A 15995-nucleotide genomic window follows, 5' to 3' on the forward strand; every position below is an offset into this window, starting at 1 on the left:
CTGTACTGTCACCTTGGGGGAAAGATCCAAGCTCTGCATTTTGGTGAGAAGTCACTGCCATCTCATCTGAAAATTCCCAGCTTCACCAGCCTTTGTCAAAATGTGACTTTTTTGATGACAGTAACCCCTATTTATGCAGCACTTGCCACGCCGTTTCACTGCAAAGGATTTACCCTCCCCAAGAATTTCTGGGAGTCTCACCTGTGTCAAGAGATGTCCTGAGCTGAGACTGCAAATTTCTTTGGCTTCCATGGTCTCTCTTTAGCTACTACTGCCCTTTCTCAGGGACCATTTCATTCTCCTGCTGGTCTTAGGCACCCCACTGATGTCCTGGCCCCTCAGGATGCTAAAGGTGGCGTGCCTTAGTAACGTGGAGGGGAATGAATGCCTCACTCCCCGTTTTGTGATACGTTCTCTTAGATGCCAAACATAGCTGCATGTGCTAGGGAGCTTACAAAATTTTTGATGGAATAGTACGTTCTGGTTTTACTTTCTGTGTCTAGCATGCAGACACATGTCCTTGAACTGGGGCAAGGATATAATGGAACAGCAGACCCTGCACTAAGCTGACTCCCTTGACCTTGAGGCCTTGAAACTGGGCCCACTCTGCCCTGCCTACACTCTTAGCTCAGAATGAGTTTCTTTTCAGGGCACAACTCAGACCTTCAAACCAAGGCTCTCGTCTGTCTTTGCCAGATGATCCAGCTTGCCCATTCATGTTTTAAACCTAGCCTTGGATGTGGGTGGGACCCAAGCAAGAGCCTCACACTTTACCTATATACAAAGGGAAAAAATAGGACTTACATTCCCAAAGGCTCATTTCTCAATCTTTATCAGGACTGAAAACAACATGTATCCCATGTAATCTCCCCAAGACCGTCAATAAAGTATAATTAGTATTTAGAAGTTCTTAGGCCCTAAGCAGATGTGACTCTATTAACTTTTTTTCTCACATTAGGTGCCTTCCACCTAATCTATGCCTAAACCTCTCATCAATGTTTTTTTTTCTATGATTACATTAGAAATAGTGATGGAAAGATAAAGAAGCTTAAAGAACTACAATATGGAACAAAAAATAGATTATTCATATAATTCAATAAACAAAAGGAGTAACTTATGAACTCTACTGCTTCTGGAGCTATTTCTGGTGATAATTTTTTCAGAACCTATTTTTACATGCTCAGTATCAGCATGTAGCAATACTTTTTCCTATCAGAAACACTAACAATAGACATTAATTACAGGAAAAGTGTGAGTTTTATAAAAATATATGTATATATATATATATATATATATATATATAAGATAATTCAAAGCTCAGTTTTGTATGTATAGTAGACTGCTAGTTTTCTTTGCTCAATGTGATAGAAACACAGACCACCCTCCTCCCCTAGCACCTCTCCCACATACAGCCCCCACTCCCCAGCACACATACAACACTTACTCCGAGGAACTGCCCTTTCTCTGTATGTTTTGGGAGAAGTGACCGGACTCAAGTCACCCTCTGGCAGCCTTCCAGAGAGATGGTTTTGAGCTCTTGCTGTTTAAATCCATAGTGCCACCTTCATTTCTGGCCTACCGAATGCTCAGTTGTTCAACATCTGCCTTTTTTTTTTCTTGAAAGTCACAGAATCAGTCTCTATTGCTTGGAATTTAAGAATCCTGATACTATATACATTATATTTTTTAACGGTTATCTGAAAAGAATGGTCTTTCTAAATATTGCAGTGTCTTTTTAAAACTTACTGGATTAAATCAGCCTTTCTTCAAGTATGTTCTCTGCTTCTCATTCCTTATTGGTCTATTATGTGTTGGGCTAAGGGCTGAGGACACTTGCATAGTGGATTGAGGAGCGGGCCAGATGAGTTGATGGGCATAATACAGTATCTCTAAACCATCCCTATATTAAATCAGATGTATGTTGCCTGTGAATTTGAGTGTCCATATATGACTGCTAAATGCCAACCATCTATTCAGAGAACTTGTGAAGGCCTGAGGGAGTCTATCTGAGGTCTTCACAGAATCCTTGTTCAGGACAATTTTCCTTCATTTGCTTTTATCTCATGCAGCCCAGTAGTAAGTTGAAAGAATAGGTATTTTCAGAAGATGGCATGGTTTGCTAAAAAATCCTTGTTGTATACAGAATCCTGACTTGCCTCAAAACTCTGAGCCCATTGGGTCTCCCTCATAAGGTCTACATGGTAAAACTTTCACTGCAGCCTGGACCAGCTAAAGCAGCCTTTTCCTGAGCCCAGTTAAAGCCAGAAGCATTTGGATCAACTCATAAGTGGGTTTGAGCAGTGGACAGAAAATTCAAAGAAGCCCCGCAAACACAGAGGGACCTCTTAGTCACAGGTGGAGCAAGGCACACAATTAGTTAATCATGGAAGTAACATCCTAACATGCATCAGACATTGGACCTCCACAAACTTGGCTAAGGCGGCAGGCTCTTGTGCTTTCATGAGGTCTTAGCAGCTATTCAGGAAATCCAATGATGCCCATGCTCCAGGTCCTATGAACATACCATCATCAAGGTGTTAGACCAATGTGATGCCCTGTATAATGGTGAGATGATCAAGGTCAAGAGTTATATTCTGGCACAGAGTCAGAGAGTAATGTTGTTTATTGGTAGCACAAACTGCTTCAAGGGCCCTCTACTTACTAGAATATAGGAAAAACAAAAAAGCATTGGCCTGATCAGTTGCTCACTGATCTGCTCCAAGAAAGAGAACTTGTCTGTCAGCTGCAGTTGGAATCACCATCTGATTAAGTTAGGGTGATCCAAAGATCATAGTCAAGATGTGATAAGAAGCACATCTTTTAAAGCTTTTAAAGCTTCCTTTAAAGCTTTTGATGGTGGGACTTACCTCTGCAAATCAATGGGTACTTCCTGCCAGAATAACCCTTTTTTGTGTGTTATCAGGGATCCAATGTGGTGATAGATGATGAAGAAATCAATTCTAACTCTTCATTAAGAAAATGACTAGAGGGTGGATTTGTTCCTACATACACTTAGTCCTAAGGGTACACTTAGTCTTAGAGACCGCAATAATTTCTGAGACCCTAGAAATTTGTATTCGTTCAGAGTTCTGTTGCCAGGTGATTTCCAGAAGGCCTAGTAGTCTCCTTTCTGCAATGAATTGTTATTCTAGTAAATGGAAACTCAAAGAAAGATTCTGGATATTACAGAGTTCATCACCTTAGGGCCTTTCATCCATATCTATGCATGACAATTTCGTGAACGCCTTGACACTCTATATTGGTGGCTCTAGTCAAGTTTTTCATACTGTTGCTGTTACACATACCAAGTAGGGCCTACATTGAGTTGCCCATATATTTGGTCCTAAGTCCAGCTAATATTTAGCTGCTATACACTGGTGTGGTTATATCAGTTGTATTATACACTGGCACTCATTTTTCTTGGTCAGTATCTGTGCTGTCCTAATTAGATTTTTCAACATCATTTCAGGCTATGAGGCCCAATGATTTACCAGCCACCACCAAAGATTTTGGTAGGCCAAACTACGATGATTACAGTGAACCAGCTTCCTATTATGATACTGTTTCCGTTGTGTCTCTAGTTGTTAATTGCTGCAAAGTGCTGCTATCCAGCCTCCATCAACCCCAAGATTCTGACGTCTCCATTAAAATAGGGAGCCCATTTTTAACCACAGAATTTCCCACAAGTCTTCCCAGTTTACAGAGAATCATCATTAAAATTCCTCAGGAAAATGTTGAATCCAATAATACATTAAAAGGATCATACACCACGAACAAGTGGGATTTATTCAAGGGATGCAAGGATGGTTCAAAATCAGCCAATCAGTCAATGTGACATACCACATTAACAAAATTAAGGACAAAAATCATATGATCATCTCAGCAGATGCAGCACTTGACAAAATTCAACATCCATTTATAATAAAAACTCTCCACAAAGTGTGTATAGAGGTAATGTACCACACAACATAAAAGCCACATATGACAAGCCCACAGCTAATATTATACTCAATGGCGGAAAGCCGAAAACTCTTCCTCTAAATGAAGAACAAGGCAAAAATGCCCATTCTCCCCACTTTTAGTCAACATAGAATTGGAAGTCCTAGCCAGAGCAATTAGGCAATCAATCAATCAATCAATAATAAAAGGCTTCCATGTTGGAAAGAAAGAAGTAAAACTGTCTCTATTTTAGATGACATGTTACTATATAGAGAAAACCCTAACTACCAATATTGTTAGAACTAATAAATGAATTCAGTAAAGCCGTAGGATACAAAATCAACATACAAAAATCTGTTGCATTTTTATACACTAATAACAAACCATCAGAAAGAAAAATTAATTCCATTTACACCGAATAAACAACCTAGAAATAAATTTAACCAAGAAAGTGAAAGAACTCTACACTGAAAACTATAAGATGCTAATGAAAGAAACTGAAGACAACAAAAATAAGTGGAAAGATATCCCATGCTCATGCACTGGAAAAATTAATATTGTTAAAATGTCCATACCACCCAAAGCAACCTACAGACTCAATTCAATCCTTATAAAAAATTCCAATGGCATTTTTCACAGAAATGGAGCAAACAATCCTAAAATTTGCATAGAACCACAAAAGAATCTAAATAGTCAAAGCAGTCTTGAGAAAGAAGAACAAAGCTGGAAGAATCACACTCCCTGATTTCAAACTACATCACAAAGCCATAATGATCAAAATAGCATGGCACTGACATAAAAAGACACATAGATCAATAGAACACAATAGCCCAGAAGTAAACCCATGCATATATAGTCAATTAATTTACAACAAAGTACCAAGAATATACAATAGGGAAAGAACAGTCTTTCAATATCAATGTTGGAAAAACTGGAAAGCCACATGCAAAAGAATGAAACTCGGTGCCTATCTTATACCATTCACAAAAACCAACTCAAAATGGATTAAAGATGTGAATGAAAAACCTGAAACCATAAAATTTGTAAGAGAAAGTATAGGCAGTAAGCATCTTGATGTCTGTTTCAGTGATGAGATTTTGTATATGACACCAGAAACAAAGGCAAAAAAAGTAAAAATAAGCAACTGAGACTACATCAAAACTGAAAAGCTTCTACACAAAGAAAGAAACCAACAAAATGAAAAGCAACTTGGGGTGCCTGGGTGGCTCAGTTGGTTAAGCATCAGACTTCGGCTCAGGTCATGATCTCACAGTTCATGGGTTTGAGCCCCATCTTGGGCTGTGTGCTGACAGCCCAGAGCCTGCAGCCTGCTTCAAATTCTGTCTCCCTCTCTATGCCCCTCCCCCACTCTCTGTCTTTCAAAAATAAGTAAACATTAAAAAAATATTTTTTTAAAGAAAAAGCAACCTACTGAATGGGAGGAAATATTTGCAAATCATATATTTGATGAGGTTAATATCCAAAATATATAAAGAACTCATAAAACTCAATAGAAAAAAATCCAACTAAAACATAGGCAGAGGATCCGAATAGGCATTTTTACAAAGACATACAGATGGCAAACAGACACATGAAAAGATGTTCATCATTAATCATCAAGGAAATGCAAATGAAAACCACTGTGAGATATTACATCACGCCTGGTAGAATGGCTGTTATCAAAAAGAAATGTGTTGATGAGAATGTGGAGAAAAGGGAACACTTCGGGACTCTTGGTAGGAAGGTAAATTGGTAAAACTACTATGGAAAACTGTATGGAGATTGCTCAAAAAATTAAAAATATAAATATATAATCCAGTAATTTCAGTTTTGGGTATTTACCCAAAAAAAAAATGAAAATGCTGATTTGAAAAGATATCTGCACATCCATGTTTGTCGCAACATTATTTTCAATAGCCAAGACATGGAAATAAGCTAAGTGTGCAATAGCAGGTGAATGGATAAAAAAGAAAATGTAATATGTGTGTGTATACATAGTCCAGTCATAAAAAAAATAAAAGCTTGCCATTTGTGACAACATGGATGGACCTTGTGGGCATTATGCTAAGTGAAATAAGTCAGAGAAAAACAAATACTGTGTGATCTCTCTTATATGCGGAGTCTACATAAAAGGGGATGTTATGTACAGCATGGTGACTATACTTAATAATACTCTATTGCATACTTGGAAGTTGCTGAGAGTAAATTTTAAAAGTTCTCATCACAAGAACAAAATTTAGTGATCGATGTTAGACTTATTGTGATTATTTCCAAATGTATGTAAATATCTAATCATGCTGTATATGTGAAGCTAATATAATGTTAATTACACCCCAACTTAAAAAAAAATGCTTTTCATGGATGCTGCTATTCCCATCACCAGTGTATCTCTCAAGGTTTTAGTGAAAGGGGGGTCAGTAACAAGGTCTTCTTGGGAGACTTAGGAGATCACTAGGATAAAGATGGTCTGGTTGCACATGACAAATCCACTCCAACATTCCTATCATTGAAATCTTTGAATTCCTTTATATTATTTCAGGAAATATTTGCATTCTCAGTTTCATTTAATTTCACCATTAAGTCCATATTTCAGTCAACTAACTGAACCAAGTAGAATGACTTTCAGCTGCTCAAGGCAGCACACCAAATCCAAAATCTGTGGCAGGTACATCCCTATCAGTCAATTCTATCCAATCCAAAAGCGCACTTCTCCTTTCTCAGTACATTTTCAGAATCCCATATTTTCTCTTGGGGTTTTGCCAATATAAATAAGCAAAGTCAAGAATTGTTTTGGTGGGAGTCTTCTTCTCCTGGGTTTCGCTTTCTACTGTATCCAACACAGCTCCTCTCTGGAATCTGATATTAAGAATGTGCAGGTCATGAGAAGTAATGTGGGAAGAGCAGAAGGTAAACTGAGGCGATCACAAAATCTTCAAGCAAGGCAGTAATAACCTTGTTAGGCAGGAAGAGCTCCCACGTTGATTAGCAAGGGAGGACAAGTCAATTCTTAGTTTGCCTAGGGGTTGAGGGGTTTCCTGGGACACAGAACTTACAGTATTCAAACCTGGCTTATTGTTCACAGTAGCTTAGGGTATCAGATGTCTTCCAAATCCCCTTACCCATAGATCCCCATTCCAAATCAAGGTCCTACTGTTTCTGATCAATACTCTTAAGTACAAGGTCTGGTGAAGCTGTGAGTGCAACTCCTCGTATAAGTTGGCAACGAGTAGGATTAAGTATGACCTTGTTTTCAGTTATTTCAGCCTTAAAGCTAGTAAGACAGAAAAGATTCTTTTGGCAACAACCTAAGCATTGCCTTGAGCTGAGAATTTAATCCTTTGAGCCTCAATGATCTCTTTCTTTATGAACCCATCTCTGTAGAAGCAACCATCCTATCCCACAGTTCCTGGATTTCTTCGCCCTTTACAGTGTTTTATGGCAGGAGCCATTTGTCAGCCCAAACCTCCCCATCCTTAGATAATGCGTTCCATCCATTTTTTACCTCCTGTTTGGGTTCTTGAGGTCCCAAAGATACTTTGCTATATTAATTTTTATTGACATTATATTTTTACAATTTATATTTAGGTCTTTAAGCCATCTAAGCTCCCCTTTTTTAAATGATGTAAGGTAGGATTCTAGTTTTAATTTTCTCCACATAGTAGGTCAGCTTTCCCAATCCTCTTACTAAACACCTTATTCTTTTTATCTGTTGATTTTTGTGCTATCTTTGTAATTCATATATTCAGGGGGTCTGTGAGCTTCCATGACTTGGATGCATATGAAAATATCTAGATTTTGGAGGTTAGTATAAGATAAAGCGTTTCATTAATATTTTTATATGGATTACATATTGAAACGATAATCTGGAGATGTCAGTTTAAATAAAATTAACATGGATTCCACTATATTTTCTTTATATGAGGCCACTAGAAATTACATAGGTGGCTCACTTCCTTTGTCTATTGGACGGTGGTATTCTAGACTGCACTCTAGCAAAAAGAGAGCAGACTATGAAGCAAGATAAACACGGATTTAGAGCCCACCTCCTTGACTTATTAGCTCTGTGGACTTGGTAAGCCACTTAAAATACCTACTTCATAGGAACTTGTGAGGACTACATTAATTGATCTATACAGAATACTTGAAACCTAGTAAGTAATCATCCAATGCTTGTTTTATTATCTTTCTCCGAGGGTAAGGAAGTCGCTCATTTATTATAGTATAGAGCAAATATGACTACACATGTATTAAATGAAGCTCATATTGAAATTAGCTATGAGAATATTTTTAAAATTCATATACTGTCACATGACTGCCAAGGCCCAGCATTATCATTTTAAAATGTAACAATATTTTAAGAGAAAAAGACAATCATAATTTTATTCATTCACTTTTTCTACACTTTAATAAATCTTTTGCATAGGTAAATACATTTAGTTAGAGTTGCAAGACAACATGGAAACAGACAAGAAATAAGCATTCTGGATCTTTTCAAAGTGACTATATTGAGGAAACTCTTGACTAAATGTTACTTTCAGAAATAACCGCACCCTGTCTATTCACACCTGAAACTATCTGTATAATCTTCAACCTTCAATAAAGTCATTGTACAGTATAGTTTATCTTGAACATCTTCTTATACTTTTTAAAAGCATTATTTCAAGAACAGAAATTCTCCAAATAATTCTACAAATAAATAGCAAATGTTATTGCACCTGAGCTTAAGAATTTAAAATGGTTTCCATTGGTTCAGTTATTAATTTCTACAGTAAAACTTGAAGTTAACAATTTCTGGGCTATAAGTACTGACGGTAATTAGAATATCTTAATACCTGATGTAAAGATAGTTTCTGATACTGGGGAATTGGGTTACAAAATTTCCTCCATACTCAGAGTAAAGTGAGTTTATTGTAACACAGTGAGCTCTAATTACCTGAGCTAATCAAGGAAACACGAGGGCAGGTCACTTAAGTGAGAACCCAGCTTGTCTGGGAACCACACTCTTGTCCCTGACTCCAGAGATCTTTGTCCTAAGAGGTCAGCTCCACAGGCAGCCCTTTCTCAAGGATATTACCTACTCTCTTTCAGCTCTTTCTGTGGCTCAGGCGATGCTGAACTGAAGGTACCAACTTCTGGACAGGCACCACAGTCTGCAAATGTTCAGCAGCAATAGTGTGAAGGATAGGGCATTCAGTCAGGGGAGGAAGAAAAGTGCTTCTAGAAGAGATATCTGACTGAGAATCAAAATGATAAGAAGATGTAACAATGGGGAAAGAATATTAAAATCTAAGGCTGCACAAGGCATTGTAAACAGCAATGATCTTTCTTAGAAATGTTAGCGTTCAGTTGCACTAGAAGAACCAATATAATGTAGGACTGGAATAGAAATACCTGAGAAGTTATTTTTCTCTAGGCAATGAAGTAAGTGTTGTTTCTGCTTTGAGCAAAAATTCATCTATGCCTAAATTCATTTCTATCTTTATTAAAAAGAAAAAAGAGTAGATTTTTAACAAAATGGTCAACAAAACAATTATGGATTTTAATGTCGAGCATATCAATTTGTTACTAATTTTGGTCTTTCCATTAGTTCCCTATATAAAAATGGTGTGTTTCTCAGTAGTAGGTACAATAGCTTTTTAAGAGAACTTGGGCAAAATAATTAAGAGAGAAACCATAAATAATGAGAAAGTAAATGAAGCAAAATCGTCTAGTGTGATGTTTACCCCAAAGTATATTAATATTCTTCCATGAATTTTTATAGTTAAAGTAAAATTATCCTAGTCTAGAATATTACGTGTAATTAGAAAAGATTCCAATCTTTAAAAATTATGAGAGACTTTAAGATCTCATTAATGGAATTAGAAATGTCAGTAATTATGCTACTGGTCAAGTTTGGTCTGTATTTTCTGGGCCTCTTCAGGCCAAGAATAACAATCAGGTAGAATCTGGTCATAATCAGTGCTATACATCTGAGAGCGGACAAATGCTTCCTTGTTTTGGGGTTCAGGATAAACTGTGGCTGTCTTTTCTTGGTAAGCATCTTTCACAATCTAGGAATAAAAAAAGAATATTAATTATTTTAATGAATAGAGTTGATGGTGAGCACATGTCAGTTTTCATCTGTTTCAAAAAATTAATTTATGTCTCGGTTGTTTACAAAAAATTAAGTTACATTATAATAAAAGCACACATACACAAAGAAGATAGAAAAGGAAAATGCAATTATAAATCACATAGCAGGAGGAGAACAGGACATCGCCAACAATGGAAAGTGTGAAGAATAGAGATTTATCGGAAGTGTGATCATAACAGGATTTCACAGATAATCCAGTGGTGAAAGTTTTGACATGACCTGAACGGTAACTAACTTGAACTAAATACCTTAGTATTCCTAAGTTTGAACTCAGATAGCATGCGGTATCCACAATCCCTGTCCTGACCACAGCCTCCTACAAAATTTCCTTATTTATCCCTGTTCACCTAATCCGCTGGACTCCACAGTCAGTTATAATGCCCCTCCCCAGTATCACAGAATCTCCTGTCTCCCTGTCTTGCTGTCACACTCCCCATTCTAGTTCCTGGTCTGGGCAACCCTCAGTGCTGGCTTTCCCCTTTCATGGCTACCTCCAGCGATGTCATACTTTTCCTAACCTTACCTAGGTTGATGTGGTTGCATATTATGTTTTTATCCTTTTCTTTAACAAACAAACACCCTTTGTCTCCCAGTTCCCACAAGGCAATTTCAAACCTTCCTCTGTCGTAACTGCATTTGACTCATCACTGTACTGAGAACATTCCAGCTACTCAGTGAAAACAGTCTCAATTTCCCCTTCCATCAACTCAAGTGAACTCCTCTACATCTTCAAACATTCGCTCTCCCCTTACTTTGAGAAGAATGGATTCTCCCACTTGTCAAAATTAATCACTCTATACGTACTCTTTAATTCACTCCAGTTGTAAAAAAAAGCAATCGCTAGGAGCTATCTGTATAATAGAGTTATTTGGATAAGTCTGATTTTGAAGAAGATTGGAATGATTAAGTATTTCTTCTCAATGAAAAATTACGCATTGTGAAAAATTATGGTTACAAAGACTGTGCCATATTATGGAGAAATATTCATGAAAAACACACAGAACAAATGTATATACCATGATTATGACAATATTAGCAAAGACAGCAAGCAAATGAAAAAAAGACTGGAGGCAAACACACCAAAATAATAAAACTGCTTATGTTAGAAAAATAGAGTATTGGATAGTTTCTTCTGTATTTCCCAAAGTGCCTATAATGTATTATTACTAGTTAACAGCTTTTTTGAGGTATAATTGACTGATTGCAAAATCCCAACATTTTAAGTGCACAACGAAATTATTTTTGTCAATTCGCAGAGTTGTGCAACTGTTACCGAATCCACTTTTAGAACATTTCCATCACCCCAGAAGACCCCTTGTGCCTGTTTGCAATAGTTGTACTACTTTTATAACAAAACACATTATTTCATTCCTGACACAGACTGTGTGAAAGTTCACTCCTCTTTCTGGTCCCAGGACACACTCGCTGTATCAGAGACCACCCCCCGCCAAATGAAGCCTCCACCCTCAATGCTAGAGTCTGCAAGAGCAGTTTGTTCTCTGTTGCTTTCCTAATTCTCCCCAGTAACTTCTGTGCTACTGAAATTGCTTTTGTAAAAGGTCCTGCTAACTCTGTACATACTAAAAGTTCACCTGTTTTTCTCACCAGGATATCGCTCTTCCACCCCCATCCTGACACTGTGTCTTGTCTAATTTCTGACATGTTGCTCAGTTCTGAGTCTCATCTTAAAGTCCTAACTTCCCTTCACTGGCTTCTTACCTCTGTGTTCTGGACAGAGTAACAAACCATCTTCCATCCTTAGTTCTCACCTGCTATACTTGCTGTCCTGGTAGCTCCAAAAACTCCTGGCATTTCCCCCATTACCACATGGAAAACAGTTCCCACATCTTTATATTTAGTGTCTCTTTAAGTTTCAACCATTTCTATCAACTTGCTGGAGTTGTATGAATTCTACGTGAATGTGCCCTGAAACTTCAAACTTGCAGGTCACTTACACTATCTTCCTCCCTCAACTTGATTCTTTGTTGATTTCCCAGTTTCTGTCTCAGCACTTGATTTTCCCATGATTCTAGGTAGAATATCCGAGTCTTTATGAACTTCCCTGAGGTCCTCTGCTTTTGTACTTTCTCCTCTAATCATAAGCTAACACCTTTTCATTTATGTTTATTTTTGAGAGGAGAAAGACAGAGTGAGAGCAGGGGAGGGGCGGAGAGACAGCGAGATGCAGAATCCAAAGCAGGCTCCAGGCTCTGAGCTGTCAGCACAAAGCCCAATGTGGGACTTGAACTCACGAACCTTGAGATCATGACCTGAGCTGAAGTCGGATGCTTAACTGACACCAGGCGCCCAGGCGCCCCAACACCTTTTCGTTTAAATCTTCACAATGAATTTAACATAATAATGTGCTGTTCGGTGTATTAACAATTCAAATTAGTTAAAAACTAGGAGATATAAAATAGTAGAAGATAAAAAGATACTCTTTCATGAATAGGTAATCAAGCAGATTATCTAAAGTTTTTTTGAAGGATTACTTGGGTTTTGAAGCATATGCCCTCAATCAATAAGGCATATAATGATACATGAATCCTAAATATGGTACTGTTTTGGTAAATTTGCTAATAGTCTTTATTTTCAACCAAAAAACAATATTTCCCCTGAGGGGATACTTGGCAATGTCTGGAGACATTTTCGGTTGTCATAACTGGGCAGAGGCTGCTGACATCTGGTGGGTAGAGGCCAGGTATGCTTAGCATTCTATAATGCCAAGATAACCCCCACAACCAAGAGTTATCCAGCCAATATGTGCACAGTGCTGCGGCTGAGAAACCCTAGTTTACATCTGTAACATATAAACATAACCATTATGGGCTGACCTATGTCACCCAAAATTCATATGCACTAACCCCCAGTACCTCAGAGTGTGATAATGTTTGGAGACAGGGACTTTAAAGAAGTAATTAAGTTAAAAATGAGGCTGTTTGGGTGGGCCCTAATCCAAACTGACTAGTGTTCTTATGAGAAGGGCAAATATGGACACCCCAGGAGAGCCAAGGATGTTTGTGCACAAAGAAAAGACCACGTGAGGACCACAGTGAGAAAGCAGTCATCTACAAGCTAAGGAAGGAGCCCTCCAAGGAAATCAGGCCTTCTACCCCTTAATCTTAGATTTCCAGCCCCCAGAACTGTGAGAAATAGATTTCTGTTGTTTGAGCCACCCAGTCTGTGGTATTTTGTTACAGCAGCCCTAAGAGGCTAATATAATTACATTGTAAAAAAAGTCAATTTCTCTCTCATCTTAATTACAGAAAATTTCTCTGTCTTTAGGTTCTTCTTGGCTAATTGTTTCATTAGCTCATCTGCCACCCCAACAGCTTTGAGTTCCTTGCCCTCATTGTTTAGCCCTCTGCCCAATATTACCAATTGTGATCTTTAAGATGCTATACATCATAGAAACATAGACAAGTGATTCAAATGATTCTAAATGTTACTGTACCGTATCTGCAATATTTTGGTGACAACACAACTGAAATATGGAAAACAATAAGTTAAAAAAGGTGAAATAGGAGAAACCTAACTGAAAGGGAATCCTACTAACTTATTTGGATTATGGGACAGATAAAGAATGATAGGGAAATCAATGATTCACCCCAATTCTTCCATTCCTAGGGATGAAGTGTAGTTCCTAAGCTCTGCTAAAGCACTGTGTCTCATTTCTCTGACTTCTGACAAAATAAGTTGATACAGATATACATTTCAAGGAAGTGAAGTGATTTTTAGTGGCTAAAAATGCATATTTAGCAATAGAAGGAATTAAAAATAATAGGACTTGAAAAAGAGTGGTTTTACCTTTGCTGCAATTTTCAGAGAAACATCTCTAATGGTGTCCAAAGGAGGATAAAGCCGGCCCTCTTCCAAGTGTTTATCTGATACTTGCTGGGCTATAACCTTTCAAAATAAGAAAGACAAATATGTTTTTACTTCACACCATACAATGTGATGGTTATGAGGATACCTAGGTGAATGATCACATATGGTCATATATGGAAGCAGGGCACATTAATGTGATCACCTAATTTTGTCTTTCCCTTTGTCGATGGGAAAACTGAGTCCAGAAGACTTGGTGACTGGTGGGATCCCACCATTAGTAAAGATGGGAACAGAATCTGCACTGCCTCTTACTCCAGTTCCTTTTCTACTGTGCCATGAAACGCTGGCAGCTTTTCCATCCGATGTGCCTGAGGAACAGGGGAGAGAGGGGCGAGGAAGGCAGAGAAGGATGACAGAAGTGATGGACAAGGACCCTGAGAGCACAGGAGGGAAGGGATCCAAGGCTGATCACACTGCTTCTCCTAGCTCACATATTCTGGCACAAGAGGTACAGCACGGGACTGAGAGAGCCACTTTGGAGTCACATTGCAAGTAGGGTTTCAATTTATCCAGATTCTGGATTCTCTGAATCACCTAACTGGTCTCAGCATTTGCTGTTCCCAGACCATTCCCCATTTCTAAATTAAAAAACATATACTTAAGAATTTGCTAAGAGGGTAGATCTTATGGTAAGTGTTCTTATCTCCCTCTCTCAATCTCTCTCTCCCTCTCTCTCTCTCTCTCTCTCTCTCTCTCTCTCTCACACACACACACGCACACACACACACACACACAAAGAGAGTAGGAAAGAGCATTTGGCAATGATAGACATATTTATGGCATGTATTTTGGTGATCAAGTTGTGTGATTAAATATGTACAGCTTTTTGTATGTCAATCATACCTCAGTAAAGTATTTTTTTTAATGAGACAGATTGACACTACATGCCTCCTGATGTGATGCACTGAGAAGGATGCAATCATTAGGCATTTAGTACTCCTAACAAAACCGCATAACTTGAATTCAATCATGAGGAAACAATCAGATAAACCCAAAGTGGGGAACATTGTAAAAACCAACTGGCCTGTATGCTCCAAAATGTCAGTGCCATAAAGGAAAGACTGAAATATTCTTGCAGATTAAAGGATTAGTCTAGAGGCTATAAAGGCCTTTTCTAATGGATAATTGGTGAAATTTGAATTCGGACTGTGCATTAGATAATAATATTCTATCAGTGTTAAAGTTCCTGAATTGAAAATGGTACAGAGATCACATAAAAAAATGTCCTGAAATATCTAGGGGTAAAGGGACATGATACTGTAAGTTGCTCTCAAGCGGTTCAACAATAAAGTTCTATATGCTAAGTTATTTGCTGAACCTTCTGGGGCACAGAGGTAGACTCAGCAATTGTGAAGTTCCCTCCAGCTCTAAGACTTTGATTAGGTATTTCAGTGTGGCAAGTCTAAAGCAGTATGTGGCTGGCTCTATTATTTAACAGACCTGAGGGTGCAGACAGGAAGTAGAAAATCTTCCTCATTTGAAACATTTTGCATAAGCAAACACGTATTTTTCACTATCTCTTAATATGTTAGATTTTTAAATCATGAAATTATTTCTGCAATTTTATTGCCATCAGCAAATATGAAAGACACTGAGCAAGTATAACACCAAGAGAGGATAAAAAAGCAGTTCCTGCCCTTGAGAAAGTTAGAAGTTAGTGAAGAAGAAAAAGGGAATACTGAAAGAGAGGACAGCCTAGGTCAAAGGTGAAATGTGAGTGTTAAGAAATCCAGAAGTACAGTGGAGACAGCTTAGTATGGGACTGAAGGAGAGCTAGGAGTCAGACAAAAGGGAAGGGCTGGGCACTCCAGAAAGAAGACAGATTCAGACCAAAGGCAGAGATGTATGAGCTGGACTCAGTGATCCCCAGTGTCCTGATCTGGGGGAGCAGAGGGGGATCTAAATAGAGAATAAGGATTGGAGCACTGTCAATGCCAAATTAAGGAATTTTGGTTAAATTCTATGGGTGACTGAGAATATTCTGAACAAGGATATTTAGGCAGGAGTGTGGGGTGGGGGGGAGAGCAGGATGAAG

General features: G+C 38.1%; 1 protein-coding gene across 1 annotated transcript in view; it reads right to left on the minus strand.

Moving 5' to 3' along the window:
• Positions 1–8325: 8325 nt before the first annotated feature.
• The window catches only part of ME1 (malic enzyme 1), a 189471-nt gene continuing 181801 nt past the window's right edge, over positions 8326–15995 (minus strand). The window contains exons 13-14 of the mRNA XM_011282499.4: positions 13880–13978; positions 8326–9989 (exon numbers count right to left, since the gene is read on the minus strand). Of these exons, the coding sequence (XP_011280801.3) occupies positions 9819–9989; positions 13880–13978 (270 nt within the window). The 3' untranslated portion in view covers positions 8326–9818. The remainder of the gene's footprint in view (positions 9990–13879; positions 13979–15995) is intronic.

This window comes from Felis catus, chromosome B2 (assembly GCF_018350175.1).
Source record: "Felis catus isolate Fca126 chromosome B2, F.catus_Fca126_mat1.0, whole genome shotgun sequence".
Taxonomy (NCBI): domain Eukaryota; kingdom Metazoa; phylum Chordata; class Mammalia; order Carnivora; family Felidae; genus Felis; species Felis catus.